Source organism: Seriola aureovittata, chromosome 22 (assembly GCF_021018895.1).
Source record: "Seriola aureovittata isolate HTS-2021-v1 ecotype China chromosome 22, ASM2101889v1, whole genome shotgun sequence".
In the NCBI taxonomy this organism is placed as follows: Eukaryota; Metazoa; Chordata; class Actinopteri; order Carangiformes; family Carangidae; genus Seriola; species Seriola aureovittata.
In genome coordinates this window covers 4,214,352-4,240,677 of record NC_079385.1, presented here as the reverse complement: position 1 = coordinate 4,240,677, position 26,326 = coordinate 4,214,352, and the positions used below count along the sequence as shown (strand labels likewise).

At 42.2% G+C, this 26,326-nt stretch overlaps 1 protein-coding gene across 12 annotated transcripts in view; it reads right to left on the bottom strand.

Annotated features, from left to right (window-relative positions):
- The window catches only part of nav3 (neuron navigator 3), a 448,944-nt gene that overhangs the window by 4,662 nt on the left and 417,956 nt on the right, over positions 1-26,326 (bottom strand). For 8 of the 12 annotated variants that reach the window (XM_056367406.1, XM_056367407.1, XM_056367402.1 and 5 more), the window contains 20 exons: positions 26,051-26,103; positions 24,775-24,798; positions 23,293-23,316; positions 22,999-23,076; positions 16,952-17,035; positions 15,931-16,042; positions 15,465-15,589; positions 12,595-12,618; positions 11,920-12,086; positions 10,496-10,649; positions 8,458-8,644; positions 6,015-6,112; positions 5,821-5,916; positions 4,692-4,860; positions 4,235-4,470; positions 3,278-3,432; positions 2,931-3,002; positions 2,207-2,403; positions 1,931-2,049; positions 1,565-1,798 (listed from right to left, as the gene is read on the bottom strand). In XM_056367406.1, coding sequence (XP_056223381.1) covers positions 1,565-1,798; positions 1,931-2,049; positions 2,207-2,403; positions 2,931-3,002; positions 3,278-3,432; positions 4,235-4,470; positions 4,692-4,860; positions 5,821-5,916; positions 6,015-6,112; positions 8,458-8,644; positions 10,496-10,649; positions 11,920-12,086; positions 12,595-12,618; positions 15,465-15,589; positions 15,931-16,042; positions 16,952-17,035; positions 22,999-23,076; positions 23,293-23,316; positions 24,775-24,798; positions 26,051-26,103 — 2,408 coding nt within the window. The remainder of the gene's footprint in view (positions 1-1,564; positions 1,799-1,930; positions 2,050-2,206; positions 2,404-2,930; positions 3,003-3,277; positions 3,433-4,234; positions 4,471-4,691; positions 4,861-5,820; positions 5,917-6,014; positions 6,113-8,457; positions 8,645-10,495; positions 10,650-11,919; positions 12,087-12,594; positions 12,619-15,464; positions 15,590-15,930; positions 16,043-16,951; positions 17,036-22,998; positions 23,077-23,292; positions 23,317-24,774; positions 24,799-26,050; positions 26,104-26,326) is intronic. The other 4 variants (XM_056367401.1, XM_056367408.1, XM_056367400.1 and 1 more) reach the window with 3 other exon arrangements.

The following is a 26,326-nucleotide window of genomic DNA, read 5'->3' as shown; positions in this document are numbered from 1 at the left end:
TGATTAAGTTTACAGCCCCATTTCCTTTCATCTAAACCTGAGTGACAACTGCTGTTTGCTGCATTCTTGTATATGGTTTATCGAGGGCAGTGGTTACAAACCTGAGTGACTCTAGGTAGTTACAACAAATAATCAAGCACCTACACCCCTTTAAAAAGCAAACTGTCATTTTTACACAGATTTTGTTACTTTTAGACAGAACCCAGCAAGCTATTTCCCCGTTTCCAGTCTTGGTGCTAAGCTAAGCTAACTGGCTGTTGGCTATAGCCTTACACTCACCAATCTACATACACTTAGATACGAAATATTAGAAACACCTTTCAGTATAATGCACTCCAGTACAGCACCGCCTACAACCTAAAGCAGAATGACCACATTTCTGACAGTGTCAAACACTGAATGTGATGTTTGCACGCTTTACTATATTTTCTCTCTTCTAGTGAGGTGTGAGGAAGTGCTATCTCTAAGACGCCACTGTACTTATTACACCTACTAACAACACACAACAATGTAATGACTCACAAATAGGGTTGAATGATAGGCAAAAAAAAAATTCATATTGTGATATTGTGATTGTGGTGAGTCACGACTTTAGTGGGAATAATCATTTTTTCATTCTATTTTCACTGAAAAAATACAAAACTAATAATGATGTGATTTTTCATGGGGTGATTTGTGACTTGTATGTTGCACTTTTCCATATTGTAATTTAGATAATATTTTGATTAACTGTCAAGCCCTACTCATAAACTGTCTTCTGTTTTGTGTGTGTGTGTGTGTGTGTGTGTGTGTGTGCGTGCGCGTGTGCATATGTGTGTGTGTGAGTGAGTGATATAAGCTTATGGTAAATCTCCACAATAAAACAGCAGAACTTCTTATCCCTGTAACAGAGCTAATGGTCTAAATAATGCATCTGGTGAATTGCCTCAAGTGTTCCTAAAATGAGTCTTGGAACACCTGTGCTCAAACTGGACACACACACACACACACACACACACACACACACACACACACACGCACACACACACAAAAGCGCACACACAAAAGCACAAACACAGACACACTCACACTTGCTAAATCAAGCCAGTTGTTTTTGGATGACTACCCTTTATTTCCTCTTGGGCTGCAATAACCTACCAAATGGAAATTAATTCTATCTCTCTCTGCCCATTTGCCTTCTTTTCTCTCTGCTCTCACTCAATAGTTCAGTGTGTGTGTGTGTGTGAGAGTGACTTTAGCAGCTTCTTTACTTCACCTTGCAAAAGCCAAGGTAACATATGTCACAGGTTTCTATGGAAACCAGCAACGTTGAACTGAGTGACTTTATGAATCTGCACCATGCATTATAGACATTAGATTTACTGAATTAAATAATTTCATCTGGGTGATGGTTCATATGTGAGGGACAAATATTTATCACTGCTGCTCTTTTAATTAAATCCTGCTTTAACTTGTTATTTTTTTTAGTCTGTTTGTCTTAAATGCTCTAAATAAACTAAACTCTCCATAGGAGGCTCCTTAACAGCACAGATGAATGACTAGCAGTGTGTAATGTCTTCCTCACCAGGGGGTCTCCCTCAGTGTCGCTCTGAGACACTTGCTTAGACGAGGCTCCCTCCTTGGATGAGCTGTAGCCGTCGTATCCCACATCCTCTGGCCTCAGCTGGAGCAGCGACTGGCCGTCCTGCTGCAGCGCGGCGGCGTTCCATGGATACGTGTCGTTCACCCACTTTGACGGATCTTCCCATGCCGCTCTTTTGCCATACAGCTGTCGGAGAGGTATGGTTGAAGGTGAGCCCTACATGGTTTTTTTGATGATGTGGGGAGTCATTCATTTTTTGTTTAATGGAAAATCCTTTAAAATCATGTACTTCTAATAGATCTTACTGTGATGATCCACAGAGTTCATTTGAAGTATTATAGGACGTACCTGAAGCCCTTCCCTCACGGCTTCCAGCAGGTAGGGCACCAGAGAGTAGTTCCACAGGTCAGTGAACCAAACCCGAGAGCCTTCGACATCCATGGGGCAGGACAGGAAGAGACGGGGGCCTGAAGGGACAAAAGATGATGAGAGTTTGTTCGATGGAAGATGGAAAGACTGAATATTAATGTGTGTTCTGTAGAAAGACCCCACACAGGCTTTAGCATTAGTCGAACAGAAACTGTGTGTGTGTGTGTGTGTGCGTGTGTGTGTGCATGTACTGACCTATGGTGACATCAGAGGAGCTGTGTGCCTCCAGGAAGCCGTTGAGATGTTGCCAGGTCTTAGGGATCCAGTCGATGATCTTAATCAGGTCATTGCTGCGCATGTTCTTTTCGATCTCCGTCTCTATCAGCTTCCGCCGCAGGAAACGGCCCAGGAACCCTTTGACCGGCTCGGTGTGGTTGGTGCACAGCACCCACCTACGACAGGACGGACCATCAAAGCAGCGAGTTACAGATGATGAAACTTGTGTTGTCTCAGATTTTTCTACCAGCAGTATCAACTAAAATGGATTAACATTAAATTAATGTTTGGCTCATGATAAGCTTCCCCTAATGACTTCATGTTTGCCAAATCATCAGCTTGTCAAACATGCCAAGCAGAAATGATCCAACACTGAGAACATGCACTGTAGTCTATTCATTTTCATTTAAGTCTAATTATCCAAGACACATAATTACAGCACTCCCTGTGGAAGAATGCTTTTAGTTTACAAGCTGTGAAATAATGTGCTGATTGTCAATTAAAATCAAGGTGAGATGATGCAAGGCAAATAAAGCTAAAGCTAATAGCTTTGTGGAACCAATAACATTTGCACACATCACAGTCCTTAGACAATATAACATCGCAACACATTGAGTACTTAAACCACAATATAAACCACAAATATCACAATCTATTGAGTTTAAAGAGTGCTGTTCCAGTGGAAGTCAAGGTTGTCACAAACCTGAAGTTGTGGTGTAGCTCAAGGTTGGGGGAGGAGGAAACTCCCTGGTTCATGGTCCCAATAACATACGGACTAAAGGAGACAGAGACAACAAAACACATAATTACTGACTGATACTTCCACTTAATAACTGCTGCATCATGTTGCTGCTAGACACCAGCCTCGCTTCCCTCTGAATCACCGCCTGCTTGCTCACAGCCGAAGCACTTTCCTGGGTTTTTCTTTTTTCAGATTTGTGATTTAGGATTTTGACCTATAGAAATAAAACTGACTGGAGCTGACTACCAACAGTAGAACTGGGCACTTCAATCAGCCTGGCTAGGAAGAGAGGACGAGCTGTGACTCACCATTTGTGGTACTTGCAGTTGAGGAAGCCGTTGAAGATGTCACTGAGGGAGCCGATATGGTGGAGGTTGTCCAGGATGACCACAGTGGGGAGCTCTGTGTCCGTCTCCTCAGAGTTACACTGCTCTGCCAGGTTGGACAGGTACTGACGCAGATCCTGGGGAGGGAAGAATTAGCATTAGTTCTTAATGTGTGCACACTGATTCGGATGCAACATTTTGTTCTGTAGGTCTGGTAAATAAGAGTTCACAGGAAGCATTATGATTTTAGTCCCTACAGTTATTTAAATGCAAACTAAAAACAATTGAAAGAATTAATTGATGTTTACAGTAAATCACAGTCCTTAAACTGAACAGGCAACATTTGACATTTAACTCCTGTTCAAGCTTCTCTCCCTGTGGACAAAAAAATTACAATGTTTTCCACTGCTGTTATCAAAAACAGCTAGTGGTGATCAATCTCACATTCTGAGGCCCATTATTTAAATGCTGGTGTATTTTCCTCACACCAAAGAATGATCAAAAACCTCAGAGAAAAATATCAGGTTGTAAAATCAGTCCCTCAGAATCAAAGCACACAGTTTTTTTTTTTTTCTAGAGATGCAATTTTGTTCCAGCATTCAATAATGATACAGGAAGAAATCTAAGGCAGAGGGGGCAGAGAGACCAATTTGTACACACACAGTAGCAATGCAATGCAACCAGCTGAGACATCTCTGAAGATCTGTTCATATTTGCATGTGATACACAAACCCTGTTTGGTAGAAAACCAATCAGCGTCTGGTGTTCCCTTCACTTTTCACAAGTAAAGGAGTAAATTAAGTTGCGTTCTGGGAAATGTAGGAATCACAAGCGGAAGAGAAGGCAAAAGTGAACCCAAAAATGATGTTAACTTTAAACTGCAATGCACCAAGATCCTAATTCCTTCACAACAACATAAAACCTGTCTGTTCTCTCTACCTTGCTGGAGTTCTGGTCCACGTTGAAGCTGGCCACGTTGTGCTCAGTCACCTCCTGCCCCATCTGGGAAATGATGTACTCGGCCAGCTTTGCAGCCAGGAAGGATTTGCCTGTGCCGCTGGGTCCCGACAAGATGATGCGACGGTGCTCCATCAACAGGTTCAGGTACCGCTGGATGATGGGCTTCGGGATGAGTGTGTCAAACACCAGACTGTCTATGCTGTTCTCCTTCACTCCTGGGAAGAGGAGGGAAGGAAAGAGATTGATTTGTGAGGGAAAATGAATGTAGTAAGGTTTTATATTGTTATATAAGGTTCTAGGAAATAATATAAACGTTTATAATGGGTAAGAATCATACATTTCTCCAGTATCAAACCCTTTCCTTTAGAACCTGAACCTGGTTTCAGCAGCTGCTGTGATCCTGGAATAGAAAGTCGTTGCTTCCTTGCTGCCGTACCTTTGAGGTTGACCTTGATGACGTTGTTGTCGCCCACCAGGTAGCCGCAGGGCAGCAGCTCAGGCACTTCGGAGGCGTGGGCGCGAACCACCTCGCCCATCCTGTAGCAGACAATGCTGTCTGAGTTGAGACCCAGGCTGGTCAGAGGGTCCACCCGAAACACGTACTCCTGCGGGGAGGGAGGGAGGGAGGGAGGGAGGGAGGGGCGAGAGAGGACAGTGAAAAATGAAGAACTGCAGTATTGATGCTTAAAAATATGTTGCGCTCTGTCTTGTTGTGCAACAACATCTACAGTCACTTGCCATATTGATTGTGGATCTTGCTTTGTCTGTCTGTGAATCTTACACAATAAATCAGACATAATGGTGGTACGATTAAGTTCTGTGCTTTGACCTTGTTTTCAGCACCAGTAGTTTAACATCAGAGAAGTTATTTTAAAGAGAAATAAATATGCCATCATCCATAGGTAGGGTGTAGCATGTGAAATTTAATTCCAGGCAAGTGAAAGAGCAGAGAGTATCAAGATAGTTAAAGTAGGAAACATGTTTGAGCCTCAGTCAGACCCAGACTCAGATGACGAGTCTGTTGAGACCAGAACCAGAGACTAGCAGACGGATCAGAACGGTTAGCATAGTTAGCATCTTTTATTTGTTTATGTTGTATGCTAGCTTGTAACTGGCACAGTGTTATCGGTTGTGCTAATGCTAACTCTCTGTCTCTGTACTGACAAGGTTTCAGGTTTATTTAGCCCCGCCCCCTGTCCCCACAAGTTGACAGGATTGGTTCCTGAGGTTTGTGACGTATGAAACTCTGGCTGTCTGAATCTTTTGTTATGAGACTGTCATTGGTTCACTGCAGGTCAAGGTGGAAATCAGTCATGTTGTTGACTGAATATTTCACTCATCATATGTCTGTATAATATAAAAACATCATTTGGATGTTAACAAGGTTAAACACCTGATTTTCATCTCTAATACAACTAAAGAAGAGAAACTAAAAAGTCATCATTAAAGCTATTAGGAACAGCTGTGCTTTTCCTGTTATAACAAGTCAAAACGTCTGCTGTAAAAACCTTATAAGTACCTCAATGACTGGCCTGCAGCTTTGAGCAAAGTCCTTTATTGTTTACCTTGAAGAGGCGTCTGATGACCCCATCCAGGACGTCCCATTTGGTTTTTCCACTCACGCCTATGGAGCCAATCAGGTACTCCTGGCTGTGTGTACCCTGAGGAGTCGTCAAAGTAAGAAAAACACAGGAGTCAAACAGGATTCCAGTGGTTTTAGCTGAAGGAAAAGAGAAAATAAGTGAAATCATCCACTAACCTTAGTGGTATTTGGCCCACTGCTGATGGTCACCACTATTCGCACGCTCCGACCTTCTTTGCGCAGATTGCCCTCGTAGCTGTCGTCGAGCAGAATATCTGAAAACAAAACTTTCTGTTAGGAAACACGGCCAACTTTAATCTGTCAGAGCCTTGATCCATTATAAACACTCTCTTTCTGCCTGCTGGCAAATTATAGCTGGAAATGGACAAACAGACTCCAAAGTAAAAGATATCTAATGGGTTTCTTTCATGTGGTAATTACTTTTACATTTAATCAATGTTCTCATACAGAGCGATTTCTAGTGAGTGTGCTGAATGATAATAGAAGAACAACTGTGTGTGAGGAAATGAAATCGAGTATAAAGAGAGACAAAGAAGTCGAAATGGAAGATCTTTAATAGGAAGAAGTTTCTTTGAGGTATTTGTTGAGAAGTTGAAAGTCCAGAAGCAGATTTTTATCAAGCTGACAGTGTATGTCAGGAGGTAAAAGACAGTAACTTTGCATTACATCAGCAGAAAGCCAAATATTTTAACCACTCAGTAGAAATCAGAAGACCGACACATTTTATATTTGTGCCACTCTCCACCAGCAGCAACAGAAATATTTCTCTGGCTGTCAGTTTTGGGAAACCCAAGTGTTGAGTGGGCATGAGAAACCAGAATTAGTCCATCATACTCTCCACAGAGATAAATAAAAATGTCACATGGGTTTTACATTCTGTGCTGTACACAGGCTTTCTCATCGAGCTGGTTAAATTTGCACAGATGTACCATCAATGTGTGACATGTGCGACTGGTCTTAAGTCTCATTAGACTAGCTGGACCTCTTCCGGTTCATTGTTTTCATTGCTGTGTTAACATTTCAAAATCTCGTTTTTTTAAGTTTGAGGATTTTGACTCTATTCACCTTTATGACCTGAATGACAGATAAATCAGCATCAATGTTACTTTGTTTGAGTTTTTGGGCATTTATGGAAGGCAGAAACCAACTGCAAACACAACTCTGACATATTATAACCTTTCAAGGTTATAATGATAAGAACAATGTGGTAGCTTATTCACAGAGAGCAACATTTCAACATCTCCTTTTAGCTCTGTTTTTGGTCTCCACCAGCATCTGAGAAAAAACTCTTGAGCTGCTAAATGCTCTGTTTCATTCCCCAGTTAGTTGCTAAATTTGTCTGTTTGCTCTTTGGTGCTGGGCAGGTTGTGTACTGAGCGGTTCTGCCTGTTGCAGCCAAAAACTACCCCAAGAGAGCAGTGAGACTAAACCAAAACAGTAAAGTTGTGGGTTGTAAAACCAAAACAATGAGATGAAAGAGGCTAAGGGCCAGGTGATAATTCCTTGTGGGGGTCATCACTACAAGTGACCCCTTTCACATACAAGTCATCATGTGATCCATTCATATAAAAATATTAGTTATAGCAGCTTTAACTATTAGGGACTACTACTAGCACACGGCACATAAAACTGCAGCGAATAAAGTTGAGTTTTTCTTCTTTGGGCAAGTTTGACTTTTGCACCTTTAACCTTTGACAACAATCACACCACTAACAACTCCAGCCATAAATCTCTCTTCATTCTGTTTCCCAGGCTCCATTTGGGAGAGGGAAGTGGGTACTTTGTATTCGGCTGGCTTCCCTTAGCTGGGGGCTCTGTGTTGGGGTGATAACGGCCCGCTGGCCTACTCGTCTTCCCACGCGTCACCGCTCTTGGCTCATCCCTCCATCAATTAACGAGGGCCCGAGCCCTTGGAGAGAGCAGCGCCTTCTATGTTAATTATAGGACGGGTGAGAGGGACAAAACTCTTTCACTTCTCAAACGGAGCAGGCCTGGAGAGATTTTCAACATGTTCATGTGTGTGTGTTTGTGTGTGTGTGTGTGTGTGTGTGTGTGTGTGTTTGCGTGTGTGCAACAGGCTCGTGCTGTGTTGCGAGCCCTCGCAGACGAGAGAGCAGCTATTTCATCATTTCATGCAGCTCCTCCGGATCACTTCTCTCTCCAAACACAATTCTCTCACATTTACTGGGGCGAGTACGGAGAGAGCTAATCCAACTTGATGCCGCAGAAAAAAACTTCTGCCCTGAGAGCTGCTGCAGACCATAAACTGTGTCCTACGGCTTAACTAAACAGAAGAGCACGGCACTTACAACGCCATGGTTGGAGGTTTAATTCTCAATAGCTGAATGTAGGCTACCTTTATGAAAGAAAAAAGAACCAATTTGTCCTTTGAGCTTTGTTGAATACTAAGTCCTGATTGGCCAGTTAAGATACTGTATTTCCATTTTTGGTTGAAGGCTTATAATCCAGTTCACTCACTTCCACCACCACAACACTTACTGCTCTCACTTCTCAGAACAAACTATGGACTGTGAACACTGATCTACACGGACACGTCAGATCAACGTGCTGCAGACACCAGCGCTGACACTGAACTCACCTGACATGATAGTGTCAGTGATGTTGAGGTTATTGAGCGACAGCCCCAAGGACTGACGCGAGGAGGACGAGGAGGTGCTGGAGGTCTCTGAGGGCGGCCGGGCAGTCTTGATGGGCGTGGCCGTCGGCGTCGCGTTGCCGCTGGACTTGAGGCGATCGTTCTCCGCTTTCAGTATCTCAATCTCGTTCTGGTCATTGAGAGAAGGATGAAAATTAGACAGAATCTAACAGAAAGTGCATTCAAAGACTGAGTAATGGGCTGCTCACACAACGAGCGGCCATTTTCCCGCTTTCGGGCTGGCCACTGTTGCCCTGAATCAGTATTATTGGAATTATAGGCTGTAAGCGGCTTTTTGATCTTCAAGGCTTCCTTTGTACTGAAGGTTAAGTCTCAGATAAGGAGCCTTACATGATCCCCAGATCTGAGGGGAGACTATAGGCTTCTACAGACGAGGCAATCCACAGCCACAAAGATCCACTTAAGTGAGACTTTTATGGTGATATTCTTTGAACGCCTGCTTCTTTTAAGAATATGAAATGACTCAGCATCTCTGAAGATTACACTCTGAAATGATGGGTGGCTTTATTGCACTTTATGAATAGATATGAAATAAATAAACAAAATACATTTATTTGCATTAAAAAAGCCTTGTTTTATATCTTTTAATCAGCTGCACGGAGAATCAAACCATTTCATTCAACCTTTATGAAGTGTGTTCACCTTGACACGGCATTTAGGGCTGAGACTGACAAGTCTATTATTAATTGCCTGTTTTGGAGCTGATACAGCTGGCTCATGGTGCTGGCCAGCAAGCTACACTATCCTATTTTCCTCCAATGTTTTGTTTTATAGTATCATGAATTACTCTTTGAAATTTTTTGGACTTTCAGGCTTAATGGAAATACAACTGTTTGATTTCTTGCTAGATGAGAACATTTACAACCTTCTCATATGGTAAATTTGTTAGCTAGCTTAGCACAAAGATTAAAACAAGGGAGCAGCTAGCTTTCGCTATTGGAAAGTGATGAGAGGCTGGGGCTAGCTGGTTAGCATGCTAACTTCAGTAGAAGAACGTGATAGAGACAAGAATTCACATTGGCGTTGCTTTCCACCTCTGGAGACAGCTGTCTGTGAATAAAGGAATTAAATTTGATGCTGAACTAACAACATTTCTTCTAGATTGGTGAGTAAACAGCTGTTAATGCTAACATTAGCTATGTGGCAACAGCGAATCACACAAATAGCTCCTTTAATGAACAGTTAAGGAAATTAAATGACTGAGAAATGATCATTTACACTTCAGGTTTTTGTACAATTACACAAACAAGGGGCTGTCATTGATTTTGTTACCTTCCGCCAGAGCAAGGCAACTGTTTTCTGCTGTTGTCAGTCAGTCAGTTCTAACCCTAACTCTGCTGGAGTTAAAATTGACTGAGAATATAATCATAAATAGCCTGCAACAGTATCAGGGACCTAAAAGTTAGTAGCAAACCTGCAAGAGCGTTAGGTGTATACTGTTGATATGATCCAAGAGGCTCTGTGTTTGTGTGTGTGTGTGTGTGTGTGTGTGTGTTTGTGTGTGTGTTACATCAGCTAGTTTGCCTTCAGCCCTCCTGTTGCCCCGCTGGTGCCCTGTCAGCCATTCACTAACCCACTGAATGCATTGTTAACTTCCTAACTGGTAGCTGTCATGCTTAAGCGCCTCAGGGGAGACACACAGCACTTTAGCCAGAATAAATTGGACAGAGTGAAGTTTGCCTGTCTCCTTCACAGGAGAAGAATCTGCAGTGCAACAAAAGGTATTTCTGTCCCTCTGAGATTTCTGATGTCCTAAGAATTTGTCAAAAGAAAACTTTTCAAACCTTTTCTCTACGACAGATGGCGAGACAGAATTCAGAATAAAAGCCAATTTGAATTTAAAATGTAGACTTCTGTTTTTTAGCACCAGAATCCCCTGGCAAATGGACAGTTATTCATTCTGCTCCGGTTTAACATGTGTCATGCATAAATAGACCTGCACAGGTCAGTGTAACCTCACCTGCATGCGGTTCATGGCCTCTCGGATCTGGTCAAGGTGGTGGGCGGAGCTGAGCGCCTCCAGGCGAATGTCTGTCAACTTGAGCTCCTTCTCTCTCAACTCGTTCTTCAGCTGGAGGATGATCTCCGCCTCCGCCTCGGTGCATTCACACAGCCTGCAACCGGGATTACACACACGGAGGAGGAGGGGGGTCACCGCGAGGGTTATATCAAACACACACACACACGCACAGTCTGGAGAGAAACATTACACACTGAAAGGAAATAAGAGAGCTGAAGTTTGAAGTTTAGAGGGAAGCTGGAGTCAGTGGTGAAAACTGCACGGGCAGGTACAACATGGAGGTGAATAGGGAAGTGCAGCATTTGGGACAGCGAATCCTTCCAGTTTATTTTTTTTCAGCCAAGGAATGTTTTAGTTAAAAAACATATTCCAGCTGTGGTTCCCATCATGCACAGTCATTCATTTTTTAGGTTGGTTTGCCGAATTTTGTTGTAACATAGTGATTTTTGATTGTTATTAATGTATGATATGTGACGTTAATGAACATTTTTCTTAGTTTGACAATTACTGCAATTACAGTGAAGACCTGATTCAGTGTAGCATGTACGGTAAGTGATGTTGTTACCATCATCATGGCAGACTTGCTAATTTGCTAAGTCAAAAACACAACAGAAATCTGTCACCTGTGTGGTTTACTGTGTCATCTGAAGTTCACATGCTCCGCCCCTGAGGAAACCACGCCAGACATCTAAACACTAAGATGACATCACCAGCTACGACACAGCACAGCAGATGTGCGCAGTACTTGCATGCTTATTGCATTGCAGCGACACAGAGCCCTTAATTCGACCTACTGTTACTGTCCCTTAACTGAGAGCTGGACACTCTTGACGTCCCGGTCCAGTTTGTATTGCAGGGAAATCCATCACCTCTAACATGCCGGGCTTTATGCAGCATTGAGATGCAAATATCAAGTCACACCAACACACCCCACTGCACACACACTCCCTGGGAGCATGCCACACAGCGCCTGTTACCGAGATCTGTGCTTGTAGACCACATGGCCATTTTGCTTTTTCTTTGGTGTCCAAATAGGGGAGGACTTGCTATCACAAACGCACTTGCTACAGCAGGTGGAGGAGACGTTAAAGAAAAGCATGAACAGAGGAAAGATAAAAGAAAAGTGAGGAGAGGATTTAAAGACGTGTGAAAAGAAAATAACAGTGAAATAACAGTGAAAAAGGAACAAAACAGCCAACTGTGTGCAGTGTTTCTATGTTTTTTCTATTGGTATGCATTGATATATATCAGTGTGTGTGTGCTAACTGCATACAGGAGGAGGTGAGAATTACCCGTGTGCTGCATATAAGTACCTACATCTGCGTGAGACTGGATGCAGGTGTACATATATTTGTAAAACTCACTCGGTGGTGGAGGGCGAGGAGCGCAGCGTGGCAATGCTGCCCTGCCTGTTGTCATGCTGCAGTTTGGGTGAGGATGGCAGAGAGTCAGTCATCTCCTCCATCTCGTCGTGGGCCGACTGGGATTTGGTTTTCTTCTTGCTGAACGCCTGCTTGAAGGAGCTGCGTAACTGCAAGATGGAAAACACAAACACACAGGGGCAAAGATGTCAGCATCGCCGCCCACAGTCTCCACAAGCACATCATGTCTGTTGCTAAAAGATACGTTCTGGTGACATCACATCCTGCCAGATCAGGAAGTCACTCCGTGCTGTTTCCAAGCAATGGTCACTGTCTGGTTTAGGTAAAGAGGGAGTTAAGAAGCAAGGCTGTAAGTAGAGATGGAAATGAGAGATGGAGAGGGGGCGATCAGGCTTTGTAATGACCCCTAGAAATTAGGGCTGAACAGGCAATCAAAATGAACAAGGGGGGAGGAAAAGAGGGAGGACAGAAGAGGAACAAGAACAAGGTAGAAGGGGGAGGGTTGCTGTTTCCATGCCGACGTTTCCAGAAAAGGGAAAGAAGAGTTTGCTCTGAGGGGGAAAGAGGGAGGAACAAATAAGGGAGAGGAGGAAGGGAGGGGGGAGGATGGGGAATAACCACTGCAAACATACAGAAGACACTCTGGAAACCACTGACCTGAGCCGGGATGGAATCAGCCACCTGAAGACGCAGAACACACCCAGCGTTAAGCCACACAAACACACACTTCACCCATCTACTGTACCAAACTCAAAACATTGCTGCAAATGTGTCTGTTCACTGAGGAAATGCAGTCATCGCTGTTGCAAGGCCGATGATAATGATGATGAGTGCTACTATTATTACATTTAGAAGACATCTTCACATATTCACAGCCCTGTTCATCTCTAGATTTTTCACCACCGCTTTTCCAAAAGGCTTACTCACATGACAGGGAAGTGACATCTTAAAATTGCAGTAAGCACTTTTACATGCTAGTGGCAGGGAAAAGCTAAAATGAATATGTATTTCAAAGCAGTTAGTTTTTTTTCTCCCCGTGCTGATGAAATATTTCATAATACCACCTGCAGTACAACCAAAAAAAGGATTTATAGCAAGACTGTGCAAGAATACACAACATCAGTATATTTGGTCAATGTAAATTCAAGGAGATAAATGACATTTTTCCTGCATGCTGTTTAGTCATGATTTGATGAATAATAAAAGTACACAGTGAGATCAGAGGTCAGATATCAAATCCAGGAAGTAACCCAGAGTCCATGTCCTGCTGCAGGACACGTCAGCAGGTCGGATGCTTGCTGCCTTATTGAAGAGCAATCTCCCTTTTCATCACAGCCGCAACAATCCGCTGCCTCTCTGCTCACGCTTCACTCTTCATCTCAGCCACATGGGCACCACCGCAGAATTTATGCAAATAAATAATTAATTGCTGCTTAAATAAGGCATTGATTTGTATTCATGAGGGTGAGATGATTTTTTTTTTTTTTTTTGGGGGGGGGGGGGTTCTAACTTAACAAGGCAGGCTAGGGTGTCACACTCTTGTGCTGAACTTTTGGGTTGTTTGCATGCATTTCGTTTTCAAGGGCAGGAGTTTTACATTGCAGCAGAGGCCGAGAAGCGGCTCTGTGCTCTTTGGCTGAGATGGAACTTCTAATATGTCATCTGTCTGACTCAGGGGGCTGCAGCAAATAAGCTCTCAGCCGGGGAGACTGAGCTGCTATTATAGAGCGAAGCAAAGAACAGCAACATCGGAGAGAAGGGCAGAGGGAGGAGAGGGAGCTTTACGGCTGTGGATATGAATTTCTAGACTTGTTTGACTTGATTTGTGGGAGTTTGTGGACGTATCCTTCAGTAGAATGGGAAACAGGAGATTGGTATTGCATTAAAAAATGTCCTCCTTGGCCAGATTACATCCCCAAAGCAGGGGAAAGTACATCAAGGACAAAATAGAGACACAAGTGAGAGTGAACTTTGTGTTAGACTTAGAGAAATAAAAATGTATCTCCAAACTAATTGAGGGATTAAGGGCTTTTCTCAGAAGTGCTTTGACAGAAGATGTTAAGGCAGGTGAGAGTGTTCCTCTCCAGTCCAGACTTTCCTACTTGTCACAGTGATTCAAAAAGCTCTTCTCTAACCTCTGGGCAACCATCGCCCTGGTTTCAAGCTGTGACATCAGCGGCCACTTTGCTTCTTTCCTAACTAATCTGCTGGTGTCAGTGGATATGAAATTTCAAGTGCGTCTCAAACATTAATTACAGAGTAGTTGACTCCTCTGCTCGACCCACTGTTAGTCCTCACCTCTAGATGGTACGTTGGGCACTCAGCTGATACCATGTCAGCACTGTAACCTAGCAACAGTGACATGATGGCCAATTGTGATGAGTTAGTTTTAGGATTTTCACACCTATGGGCCTGTGGGAATCTGAACTGCACTGAGGCACACGCTCTGAAGGTGTCCAAACTCAATATGCGAGTAAACACTTTTGGATCGTCGAGGCACAGGGTAACTTCACCTCAGATTCATAAGTGCATAAGTGTGCAAACACATCTTTACACTAAAAGAAGGACTGGCAATACTTTAGTAATAATAAATGCATTACCATTTGCAGTTTTATTAAAGGTCTCATAAAGTATAAAAGCAGATGTCCATGTGTTGTTGGAATTTAAAGCAGGTCTAGGTTCTATATTAATACTGTGAAAGTATCAAAGCCTCAGTCCACAGAGAAATGCACACAGCCTGTATTCAGAAACTGAGCTTTAAAACCAGCCGTCAGGATTTCTGTTAGTTTGTGATGTCACAACAAAGCAGTCATAACCTTCAACCCTGCCCACCTGGATCCACCATCCTACCTTGCAGGATTTGGTTTCTCTGAGTGTTTACCTCATATCTGTTATATTTTTATTGGATCACTCAGAAAACAGTCAGCCAACCAGAGAAGAGGCTCAGTGCCTCCTCTCTTCTGATTGGATCATGGTTAGATCAAACTACATGCAGGTACACTTGAGAATATTCAGTGTATTCTACTTCCACATTTTAGGCACTTATCTGATTACAGTTACAGTGGGTGCAACAGTTCAAGAAGCTTTATGTCACAGATCCACAAAATGTTGTCTTCTTTGTAAAGAAGACATTTAACTGAATTAAGAGTCTAAAGCAACTCAGTGATAGTGATAAAAGGCTTCTGATGCTACAAGTGAATGAATGGGCTGGAGAAGATACTTGAGTATTGATTATTGACTTCTAGGAACTTGAAAGTGGCAGAAAGAAAATGTCATAAATGAACCCTTAATAAGTTATTTGTACCATTTTTTGTTGGATGTTGTTTTGTTTTGTCCTGTTGGGTTTTTATACTTTCTGCCATTTCTCGTAGAAGAGCAAATACCTGCCCCAGATTTAATCTTGAAAATAAAACCTAGGTTGACTTTTTTTTTTCTTCTGCCACACTAGGAACCATTTTTGCCCCGGTGCACTGTATATACTGAGTTTTCTGTCCATATTTGAATTGCCAACTATTTCTTCCACCTACCCAGCTCTTCTTCTTCTTCTTCTTGTCTTCGGCGTCCTTGCCCAGGCTGCCCATGCTGGAGTGACTGGCTGCACTGTTGATGCTGGACATGCTTTCAGAAGAGTGCTGCCGTCTAATCCGCAGGTCTGGAAACGACAGAGAAACTTGAGCTGACCAGTGAACCGGAGTGTGTTGGTTGAATTCTCTCTTTTATTTTCAGCTACGTTGGGCTCAGCTTGGCTTCAATTAGCAGCTACATAGATTTCACAAAATTGATTACCCATCTGATTCAGGTTGTTTCCATGACTAAAATCAAGGCTTTCCAAAACTGACCTCTACAGCACATTCAAATGTCAGGGGATCATTTCCCCCTGGGGCTAATCAGGCTAAAAAACGCATCAACTCAGAAACAGTGAGGCATTTAAGGACTTCTTAAAACATTAGTTAATTTGCGAGAAGTCTGATCGAATGTCGCCTGCCTCATTACCTTTGTGGAGGTGGTCAGGGCCGTTGAGCGCCACCTGGATGGCCGTCTGGGCGTCTGTGTTCTGGGTCTTCAGCATCTCTATTGTCTCCCGCAACTCAGCCAACTCAGACTCCTGGAGAGAGACAGAGAGATGTTTTCAGTGCAGTTACTGAGTTTCTGGAGAAATGTAATCTCTGTAGTCTACATGAAACAGATGGAACAACCCCAGAACTGATGACCAGCCCAGGTTATTTTTAAAAAAGGATGACAAATCTGTTGGAATGAACGCATTAGCTTCGTCATTGGGAACGAATTCTAAAATTTGGCATTGGCATGGTCTTTCAGTGGGAGAGAATGAGAGGAAAAAGTAGGGGACGGTATTTTGAAGAAGATAGGACTCTCACAGTGGATTTGCCCCAAAGCCAGCACCACCTGCTTAGAATTATAAAAAAAAACCTTTCCTCTCTGTTGAACCAACACGATCAGATAGAGGGAGTTTCATATTCTGCCTTTTCCCCAAAACCCAATGAGGGCCGCAGATAGGGTTTCTGCTTTAATTAAAAGTTGGGACGGCCTTGTTTGACAAAGACATCCCACCAGATCCCAGTCTGCTTTAATTTATAGAGGATTAAAAAGCTGCCAGGGTTCGTGTGTGTGTGTGTGTGTGTGTGTGTGTGTGTGTGTGTGAACAGAGGGAAGCATTCATTATTTGTGAGGGGGGGGGGGGGTTATCTTTGAACATATTGCTGCTGCTGTGTGATCAGCATTTCAGCAGCATTCAAGCTCCTCTAAGACCTCCTCTTGACAAGAGTCTCTTACAAGAGTCAACTTGTGAGAGACTGGAGAAAACGGAGGTGGGGGCAGATGAATTCTGCATGATTTCTGTAGAAGTCAGGGTTTTAAATGGTGTTTTAGGGCTGCAGGTTTATGGAACATGCAGAAAGGTGATGCTGTCTGTTTCTAATCATTTCCCCTCCCTGTAATCCCTTCATCATGGAGTTCATGCACAGTATATCTCACATGCAGGACTGAGCTCCCGCACCTTTTGTTCAGCGGTCATGGTGAGGCTCTGCAGGCGGCAGGTCATGTTGCTCAGGCTCTTTTCGAAGGCGGCCACCAGGTGAGCCTGCAGACGCAGAGAGACAAACACACACAGTGTCACAATTCAGCTGCTGCAGAGGTGTAGGGTGACACATCACTCAGATCAGGACTATTCAGCTTCTGGAAAAGGGTTTCAGGAAGAGGCTATAACCTCAGATAAAGGCATTTTAATCATTGCAAGTTTCCACCTGCATTCTACTCAAACGTATTTAAAATAGTAGAACATGAAAATGTAAAATACTATTTCTATTCTCTTTGGAATATTAAAACATAAACACTTAACATGTAAAAGTGACCCCAGGATCGGTTTAGACACTTCTCCACTGTAACACAAGTTCTGTCAAATTATCACTTGCCTGAATGTGAGTCAATACTCACAATAAATCATTAAAAAAAAGAAAACGCCTGTACAGAGCATGAATAAGTTGGTCTGCTGGTTGCTGACGACGGCTTTGAAGTGAGTTTTCGCTTGAGCCAAAGACCACGGACCAAACGAGACTCTGTGTTTGCCCACAGGCCTGAAGGCTCCGACTGCGCCCTCCTGAAGAGGTTCCCTGTGCACTGAAAAGACCCGCCGCTGCCTTTCACTTTGAGTCAGCCGCATATTTCAAGGGCAAGTTCACGCCATACATGTTCCCAATGGTTTATTTGAACAGGGAGTTTGTTAGGAGTGTTTCACATGACTTCACTGTTGCATCTTATTGCTATGAATTCACAATCATGCCACTGAGCATGCTCCCAAGCTCTCTGTCAAGAAAACTCTCAGCGCTGAGAGAGAGAGAGAGAGAGAGAGAGAGAGAGAGAGAGAGAGAGAGAGAGAGAGAGACATGTTGCTATCACAGAGAGGCACAGTTCAGAGAGAGGCTGGCTGCCCCCCCGCCCCCACCCACCCCACCCTCGACTTCATCTGAAGAAGCGGCAATGTCATGCCATCTGCTCTGCTGAACCTGTGGTGTGACTGGATTTGTTTGAGGAGAGTCTGTACTTGTGTATAAAATGTGTGTGTGTGTGTGTGTGTGTGTTTGTGTGTGTAGTGCAAGCTCATCCTCCCACCCTTAGCTAGAGACCCTGAGACACCTGTCAGGCCTGGTGCGTCAAAGAGAGGTGGGCAGCGTGCCCAGACAGATCAGACAATCTCAGTTCTACACACAGAACACACACACATGCACACACAAACACACATTTGTTTTATTGTACTTTCAAGGACTTTTATTTACCAATTTTAACACCATTTGTTCCCAAATGTACAATCTAGACCCAAAACGGCTCTGACAGACGGAGAAAATTCCCCATCTTTCTATCCCGGTGAGGACTTTAAGACCTCATAACTGTAGAGATCCACACACACATACACACACATACACACACACACACAAACACACACACACACAGCAGCGCCCTGTCCTGCCTCTTCTCTTCTGTGTCCCTGGCTGAATCAGCGAAGGTCTTGACCTTTAGAAAATGCCAACTGTTCCAACACATCTCTCCAACGCCACATCTCTTTCCAACTCCACCTGCGAGCTGCGACTAAACACCCCCCGGCCCACCTGTCCGCCGCGAAGGAGGCGCCGATCAGACTCTGATGTGTCCCATGGCTGAACCATCTGTGCCTGGCCCCGGTGGCCACGCCTGGCCCCTGAACCTTGAGGTCCAGGGTAAAGGTTGACGGTGGGCCACACCAGAGAACTGGATGAGGAGAAGTCGTTTATGTCAGCGCCCCTCCGTGACACTGCTGAAGATGTGGATGACATCTCAAGGGCGAAGACAGATGACAAACGACGCATAGTCACTAAAGTCTTTGAAGCCAGCACCTGCTGCTGGGATACATCGCTTTAACACCACAGCAAGAAGGGGAGGGGATGATAATGACGACAAAAAAAAGTAGGAGGAGAAGAATAAGAGTGATGGGGACGGAAACCTTTTCCAAGAGGAAGGAGATGGAGCAGGGAGGAGGAGGAGGAGGAGGGCCTTTATGAACCTGAACGTCAGATAGGCAGGAAAACTGATCCTCTGCACAGGCTCAACCAGCAGCATTAGCTCCTCTTAGTCTCTTTAACAGGATGTTGTTTTGCTAATTCTGCTCCATTTAGACCAAACAAAACCAAAAACAAATACACACCAGGGGAGTGTACCTAATCCATCACAACAGTGCAGAAACAATTATTATTATTATTTTTTTAAATGTGGGAGTCATTTATATGAGCTCACACGCAGTGACCGAGGGTATTAACACATCCATAATACTTTTATTGAAGACCAAAATTCAATTTCCTGAACAAAAACAAACCCAGAGAAAGATAATTATCTTTATGTATGCAGTGGCACAGCAGATGAAATGAGATCAAGATCAGGTGACCTCAGTCACTGCACGTTTCCTCTCTAGTCCTCTCCTGAGAAGACTGATCTGCCAGAGGTTAACATGAGACTGTTCAACAACCCAAATAATCCCCCCCCCGCTTTTATTTTAAAGGTCCCATATTTTACATTTTACTTTTCTTGTGTTTTTTTTTTTTTTTTTTTTTAAGTGTTGATCCATAAGGAGGTAAACACTCAGAGAAACCAAATCCTGCAAGGCTGGATGGTAGATCCAGGTGGGCGGGGCTTGGGGCATAGATGAGAGCATTGACTGCTTTGTTGTGACATCACAAAGTTACAGAAGTCCTGACGGCTGGTTTAAGGCTCAGTTTCTGAATATAGGCTGTGTGCATTTCTCTGTGGACTGAGGCTTTGATATTTTCACAGTATTAATATAGAACCTAGACCTGATCTATAATCAAACAACACATGGACATCTACCTTTATACAGTATGGGACCTTTAAAATATCATTTATGGCTGCTTTTAGTGATTTTCATGGTTAAAATGGTTAAAGGATGATATGTTTCCTCTGTTGGGTTGAAAAAAAGCTTGAAGCTCTTCTTTAACCAACAAGATCACATCAAATATGAATGAATTTGAAATCACAACCAAATGGAAAAGACTTATTATGCACACCACATCATATATCCATTAAAAATAAATGGTAAAGAAATTAGTGTTACATAATATCACATGAAGAAAAGCAAGATGCCCTGAAAAACTGACTTTAGAAACTAGGCTGCTCTATTTTTCTTTCTACAAAGTTGACATTTGGAAAATAACAGCTTTACACTCAGTTGTGACAATATGTGTCGTTCGCCTATGTATATGTATGTGATACGAGTCTCTGCGTTGTGTAGGTTTGTCTGCGTTAGAGTGCGTGCAGGAATAGACATGATTCAACAGTGACTCTGGCATGTCTTGCACACACACACACTGCAGTCAGCAGCTAGTTTTGGGCCGTGGGTGGAAAGCATGTGAGGGCTGCTGAGGCTGACATTTCCATACAGTCACACTCCCCACTGGGAGGATAAGATGAGCTTATAGCACCAACAACCCACCAAGCTGTCAGTTAGATACAGTGCGATGCATCTCCACTGCAACAGGGCCAGGCGTGTGTTAATTTCTCTTTTTTTTTTTTAATCTAAAGTGGGAGCACATATAGGTTTCTGTTTGCATATGGCTTGGCACAGCGCATGTGACTGGTTGCCTGTTGTTTTAATGTGCAGTGACCCTGTTAAGTGCCAGTCAGTCTCAAGATCAGATATGGTGAGACATTGGAGTGTTTTAATCAGACTGTGTCTTTGACTATTATTTCTAAATATAATTATATCTAAAAGATTTCAAACCTTCCCAAAATAGAACAAGTGTTTTAACTGAAGAGACTTTTTTTTACTCACTGGATGAATGGCTGTGTTTTATAATCTTGGCATTTTATACGTTTTAAATTTCCCTTGTGTGTTATTTTCATTACATTTTTGTTATTTTATTTGTTTGTTATTTAACTTGTATTGTAAATTCTTTCTTTCTGTTCATGATTTGTTTTCATTACGTTTTTTAAGCACATTCAGGTCTCCCTTTAAAATTAGACTCCTATCTCAATGGGATTCATCGGAATAAGTAAATCAATAAATTTACCATTAGCAGCACAAGCTATAGCACCATATAGCATGTCATCAGTTATTTGTCCCCTGCAGAATAGAAATTTCTCTCCTTTATCCACACTTTGATTAACTCTTGAATGTTTTTTGTGCTTCTACGTGCAGAGTTTGTGTCTCTGTCTCGTCTCACTATCTGTCCAAACAAACAAACTGTTAAACGCACAGTCTGTAACTTCTGCCCCTAGGAGTCCCTCAATCAAAACAATGACAAAAGATTAAATTTGCTTGTTTTTTTTCTCTGATAACTTCAGATCCAGACGTCCAACCACTAAAATCCTTCAACTGATTAAAATATATAGTTGAAAACAACCAAGCTGTAAAAAGTTTATCTTAAAAATGTGACTTGAAACTGGATAAAAGTCAATTTTGATGCTTCTGATTCACATAGAGGATATGATGTCACTGACAGACGAACTGTTACCGTTACAAACCGTCGATTTCTCCAGGCTTGAAAAGTGCTTAAGTAAACTTCACTGAGAATGAAATAAAATAACTATAAAAATAAACAACTATAAATAAAAAACATAAGAACAAATATGTACATTATATATATATATATATATATATTTAACTTGAATGAAAACAAAGGATCAAATATACATAAAATTCTGCCTATATAACTTGACTAGACCCGAGTGTTTCCACTGCATTATTGCTTCCTAATAAAAGTTTTCATATCAGCACATATCAGAGATTTTATGTTCTGATACAGGTATATCTGTGATGGCCAATATCAGCTGATAAAATCGGCCAACAGATGAATCAGTTGGGATTTAGCCTCGTGTTTGAGTCATGCCAGCCACACTGACAATTTCTGTACCACAAACACAAATGTGCGTATTTACCAGTGTATTTTACTGGTAAGTATTTACTGTCCATCAGCAACCACTGCAAAAACCAGTGATGTACTTCTTGCATTTCTGTAATTGCTGTGGATAGCAGACAGAACATACATATCATTAGGTGTGATGTCATGTCCAGGTATTTTCTGTAGCAGTGTGGTTTGGCAGTTGGAAATGTTGTCGCATCCTGAAACAGCAACAGTAAATTAATATGTGAGAGCTTCTGTGTGGAGTTGCCATTTCACAACTGTCACAGAAAAACAGACCAGAATGCAAAGCAACCACAAAGCTTTAAAAATGTATGAATCATTTTGTCTCAAATGGAAATTTTCTGACTCCACTACTGACAGAAAGTGCTCTGGCCACAGAGAACACAAAGGAGACAGAAGTTGTTTAAGAGCATCTAATGGTGGATTTTTCCTCTGAGAACCAAAACAAACATAAAGTTGTTTGACTGTCCCTACATAACTCTTCTGTAAAGTCCTGTCTCCCTCTTCCATTCGACAAGTTTGCCCACAGTTTAGCCTTCAGTTTCAGCTCTGCACAACTTTGTGATCAAAGCGTCGGACTGAAGCGTCTGCCTCCACGCTTGATCAGGCGCTTGGCATTGAGGGTGGGGTGGGGTGGGGGGTGGGGGGTTGTCGAGCCCGAGCCTGACAATGGGAGTTTGTCGATACATCTGAATCTCGGTACAAAGACAGCTTCGTCTGGGGGTTGGAGGTCTCTGTTTCACCCACGCATGACGCACTCGATGTCTAGATTCACTTATCCTCATCTCCCTGTTCTCTTTCTGCACCCGTCTATCTCCATTTGATTCTCTCTGCTTGGGTGAATTCAGGAGAGAGGCTCCCCACCGGCACAGACAAAAGGCAAAGAGACAATCTTCGCTGTACGGTAGACACACAAACACACACAGAAGAAAACATCCACACACACACACACACACCAACAAAATCAAACATGCAAAAGCCTAAATACACACACATCAGCTTCAAACAGAGAGAAAAGGAATTAGTGGGCGTATTTATATTCCTTCCAGAGCTTTAACAGGCAGGAAGCTCTGACAGTAGGTTATCATGCAAATGAGCCGGCTGTTTTGACGGCATCTTTTGAAGTAAACAAACTCACATTGGCAGCCAGCTGAGACGTCAGGGTCGCCACCTTCTCCTGAGAGGCGTCCAGCTCCCGACGCAGCTTTCTGATTTGCTGGTTTGCGGAAGAAAGAAAAACAAAAGGTAAAGGTGCGGTTAATGCTCCAGAAAAACATGAAGGAAATAAGACTGATTGTAATGCAAAGAGGTGTTGAACTTGCAACTCCCTTGTTGATATTTTTGATGTAAAAAAAACTATGCAGGTACATGGTAATACTGTGTGTAAAGACACTGGGGTGAAGTGTGAACAAAAAAAAGTGTGGGGGATTACCGTGGAATTTTGGACTGTTTGGCCCTTGATTGAAAAGAAAAAGAGTACAAATTAACACTATATTGCATGCCCCCATCAAACAACAGGAACTGATGTGGCTGGAGAGACAGAGGTTTTCACAGCACTTGTTTTCTCATGTTAGACTCTGAGCATCAAACCAAGAGCTACAGGTAAGTTAGTTCCTCACCTGGGTCAAACAGTATTTGCAAATACCTGATTTTTTTTTTTTTTTTTTTTTTTTAATATTGTAAACAAAGTGCCAGATGTGTGAGTTTACCAACGTGGACGAGAAGGAATAATGAATGAAAATCTCCATGCTTCGTTCCAAATTGCTGTCAATATCAGAGGTTTTTGAATTGATCTTTATGTGTATTTTGTTTTTTACATAATCAATATCTGATATCAGTATGAATTGACAGTAATGTTGACAAGACATTTGCAGAGATAGTGACAGTGACAGAGGGCATGTGTTTCCAACACACGCTTCTGACATTTTAGAAGATCAGATATATCAGATTTTCATCAGCTGAGAAATGTCAAAAAATACCAATCAAGTCCTTTTCATAATTTCTATTGGTTTTTTTCGTTTCTCACGCCAACACTGCTTAGTCAAGTTGCTGTGGCGCCAACATTACAACAAATGTGTCATATAAATGATGAAAAAGTCGTGTGTAGGTCTGTCCTGAGGGAATATAAACCAGAACTGGGTCACTTGTGTCAGTTTGCACTGAGAAAAGCTGTCTGAAAATGCTAAACTCCACCCATCTGGCAGGGTTAAAAGAAACACTGTGATGTATTTGCCATTACTGTTTGATCCAAACATGAGCTAAAAGCTCTAATAAACAAGAAAAGAGAAAAGGAAGAAACAGAAAACAAAAAAAATCAAAACATAAAACTGTAAAATCAAAGAAGAATCAGTGATTAACTGTTGAATGAAGCCAAACTAAAATAGCCAAAGAGCAGGGCATGCATTAGATATGCTATAGTGTAAGTTTTAGTAATGAGTAAAGTATATTAGCTACATAGCACAGCAGGGAGGAGTGGTTATTTAATTATTTATAATCAGGATGAAATAAATAAAGATTAACTGAGAATAAAAAGCAATACAACACAGAGTTAAACTGCTTTATTGTAGAACCTGATAGCATTCATTTATAACTATTCTTTAAATTATTATCAATATAAATCAAAGTGACTTTAAATTAAGCTGAACAAATATCACTGTTTGTGCTTTGATTGACAGATGAAGTACAATAGAAACATAAAGACAAACAGTAGTCGCAGCTAAAACATGCACATGACACGGAGGTTGTTGGACTGAATCCCACGTCTTCCAGGTTCCCACAGGAGGGGACTTAACCCCCCCACCTACAGCACAGCCAGCTTTAAGCTGTAAATGTCTGAAACTATATGAAGTGAAGCAGAAAGCTGCTAAAAGGAAGCACGCATGCCGACACGTGGACGCAACTTATCCATCCTTACCTCTGAGTGAGCTTTCTCCTCCGTCTGTGAGGAAGATGCAAACATAGTTTAGAAAAAGTTGCATATTGTCTCAGAGTAAGTGTTCAATCAAGTACAATCAAATGAATTAGAATATGCACCATAAGAAGCATTTTAATACCAAAGAGGAGGTAGTAAAGAGGAGAAGTAGAGTATCACTGGTGTTGAAGTGGAAATCAGACAGAAAACAAAATGACAAGTGGTTTATAACCACAAAACAAACACATGGATTCAACCTGAGGGGAAACGTTGCGAATGAAACTATATCTTTCATCCAGACCTTTCGTCTGCGACCTGCAAGTGACACTTGAAACAGGTGGAGGCGGGTGGTGATCGATTCTTCTCCCTAAAACTAATCTGCCACCTCTCTGATCGTGACGACTTCAGAGCTGCCTGTGCTGTTAGAAACCCAACACATGTCCGGAGTCTTATCTGCCAAAGTTACTTTATTTCATTTGTTACTTTGATTTAATGCCCCACCGTATCACATGGAAGAGCTGAAGGATTTGATCTTCCTTTGAGTTGTATCAGTTTAAAAAAATAGGATGACTTTAACCTTAAAATTGTTACGTTTTTGAAAGCACACAGTCACATCCTAAAATGTCCCCCTAGTTCACTGTGGTGAGTTCATCAACATCAACAGTGAGCTGAGAAAATATTCATTGTGTATGGTGTTGGGTGCTATAACAAAATAAGACAGTGCACCTTTAAATCTGGACTATTTGGCCATTTAGGGCATGAAACAAGCTGTAAACATAACAGCAAAAAGTTTCATATTAACACATTTAGCATGAACTAACATTAGCATTCATTTGTTCATTGTGTTTCTGGCCACCTGGTGAATAAAAGTTTCCTTTCAGCAATGTTTTGGTCTCCACCAACTTATGAGAGATATATCTAGTTGTTTTTTTTATATGTGCCAAATGCATAACTATGTTCAGCAGCTAGTTGTTAGCGTTATTGTTTGCTGCTGAGCTGGTAGCAGACAGTGGGTTTAGCAAAGCTTTCTACCTGGAAACAACTCAACCGAAACTGAAATGTTTCAAGCTGGAAAACCAAAAACAATGAGCGGAAAGAGGCTGAAACATTGTTACCGAGCTGGGTTATTCTGTTCCTTGCATTTATATTTAATAATTTGATACATTTTTCATGCAAAAATATTGATCAGATCAGAGCAGCTTTAACAATGACCATGATTCAGATGTACAGTACCTGACCGCTGCTGTAAAATCAGGAAGAAAAGCTGTCAGCTACTTACTGCAGAGTACAGTGAAGATGTGCTGGAGACCAGGGACAATGAGGAGCCATGGACTGTAAACATACAGAGAGAGGAATGAGTGACTAAGGTTTAGTAAAACACTTAATTATAAAAACTGGTGTGAAAAACAGGGATCAATGCTACAGATTCAATTCAAATGTGATGATACAATATTCTACCTCTTCTTCTGAATCTGACCTTGAGGGAGCTCTAAAGTCATTTTAATTACTTTCTTATTTTTTCTTAATTAACCACTTGACTGATTAGCACTTCATA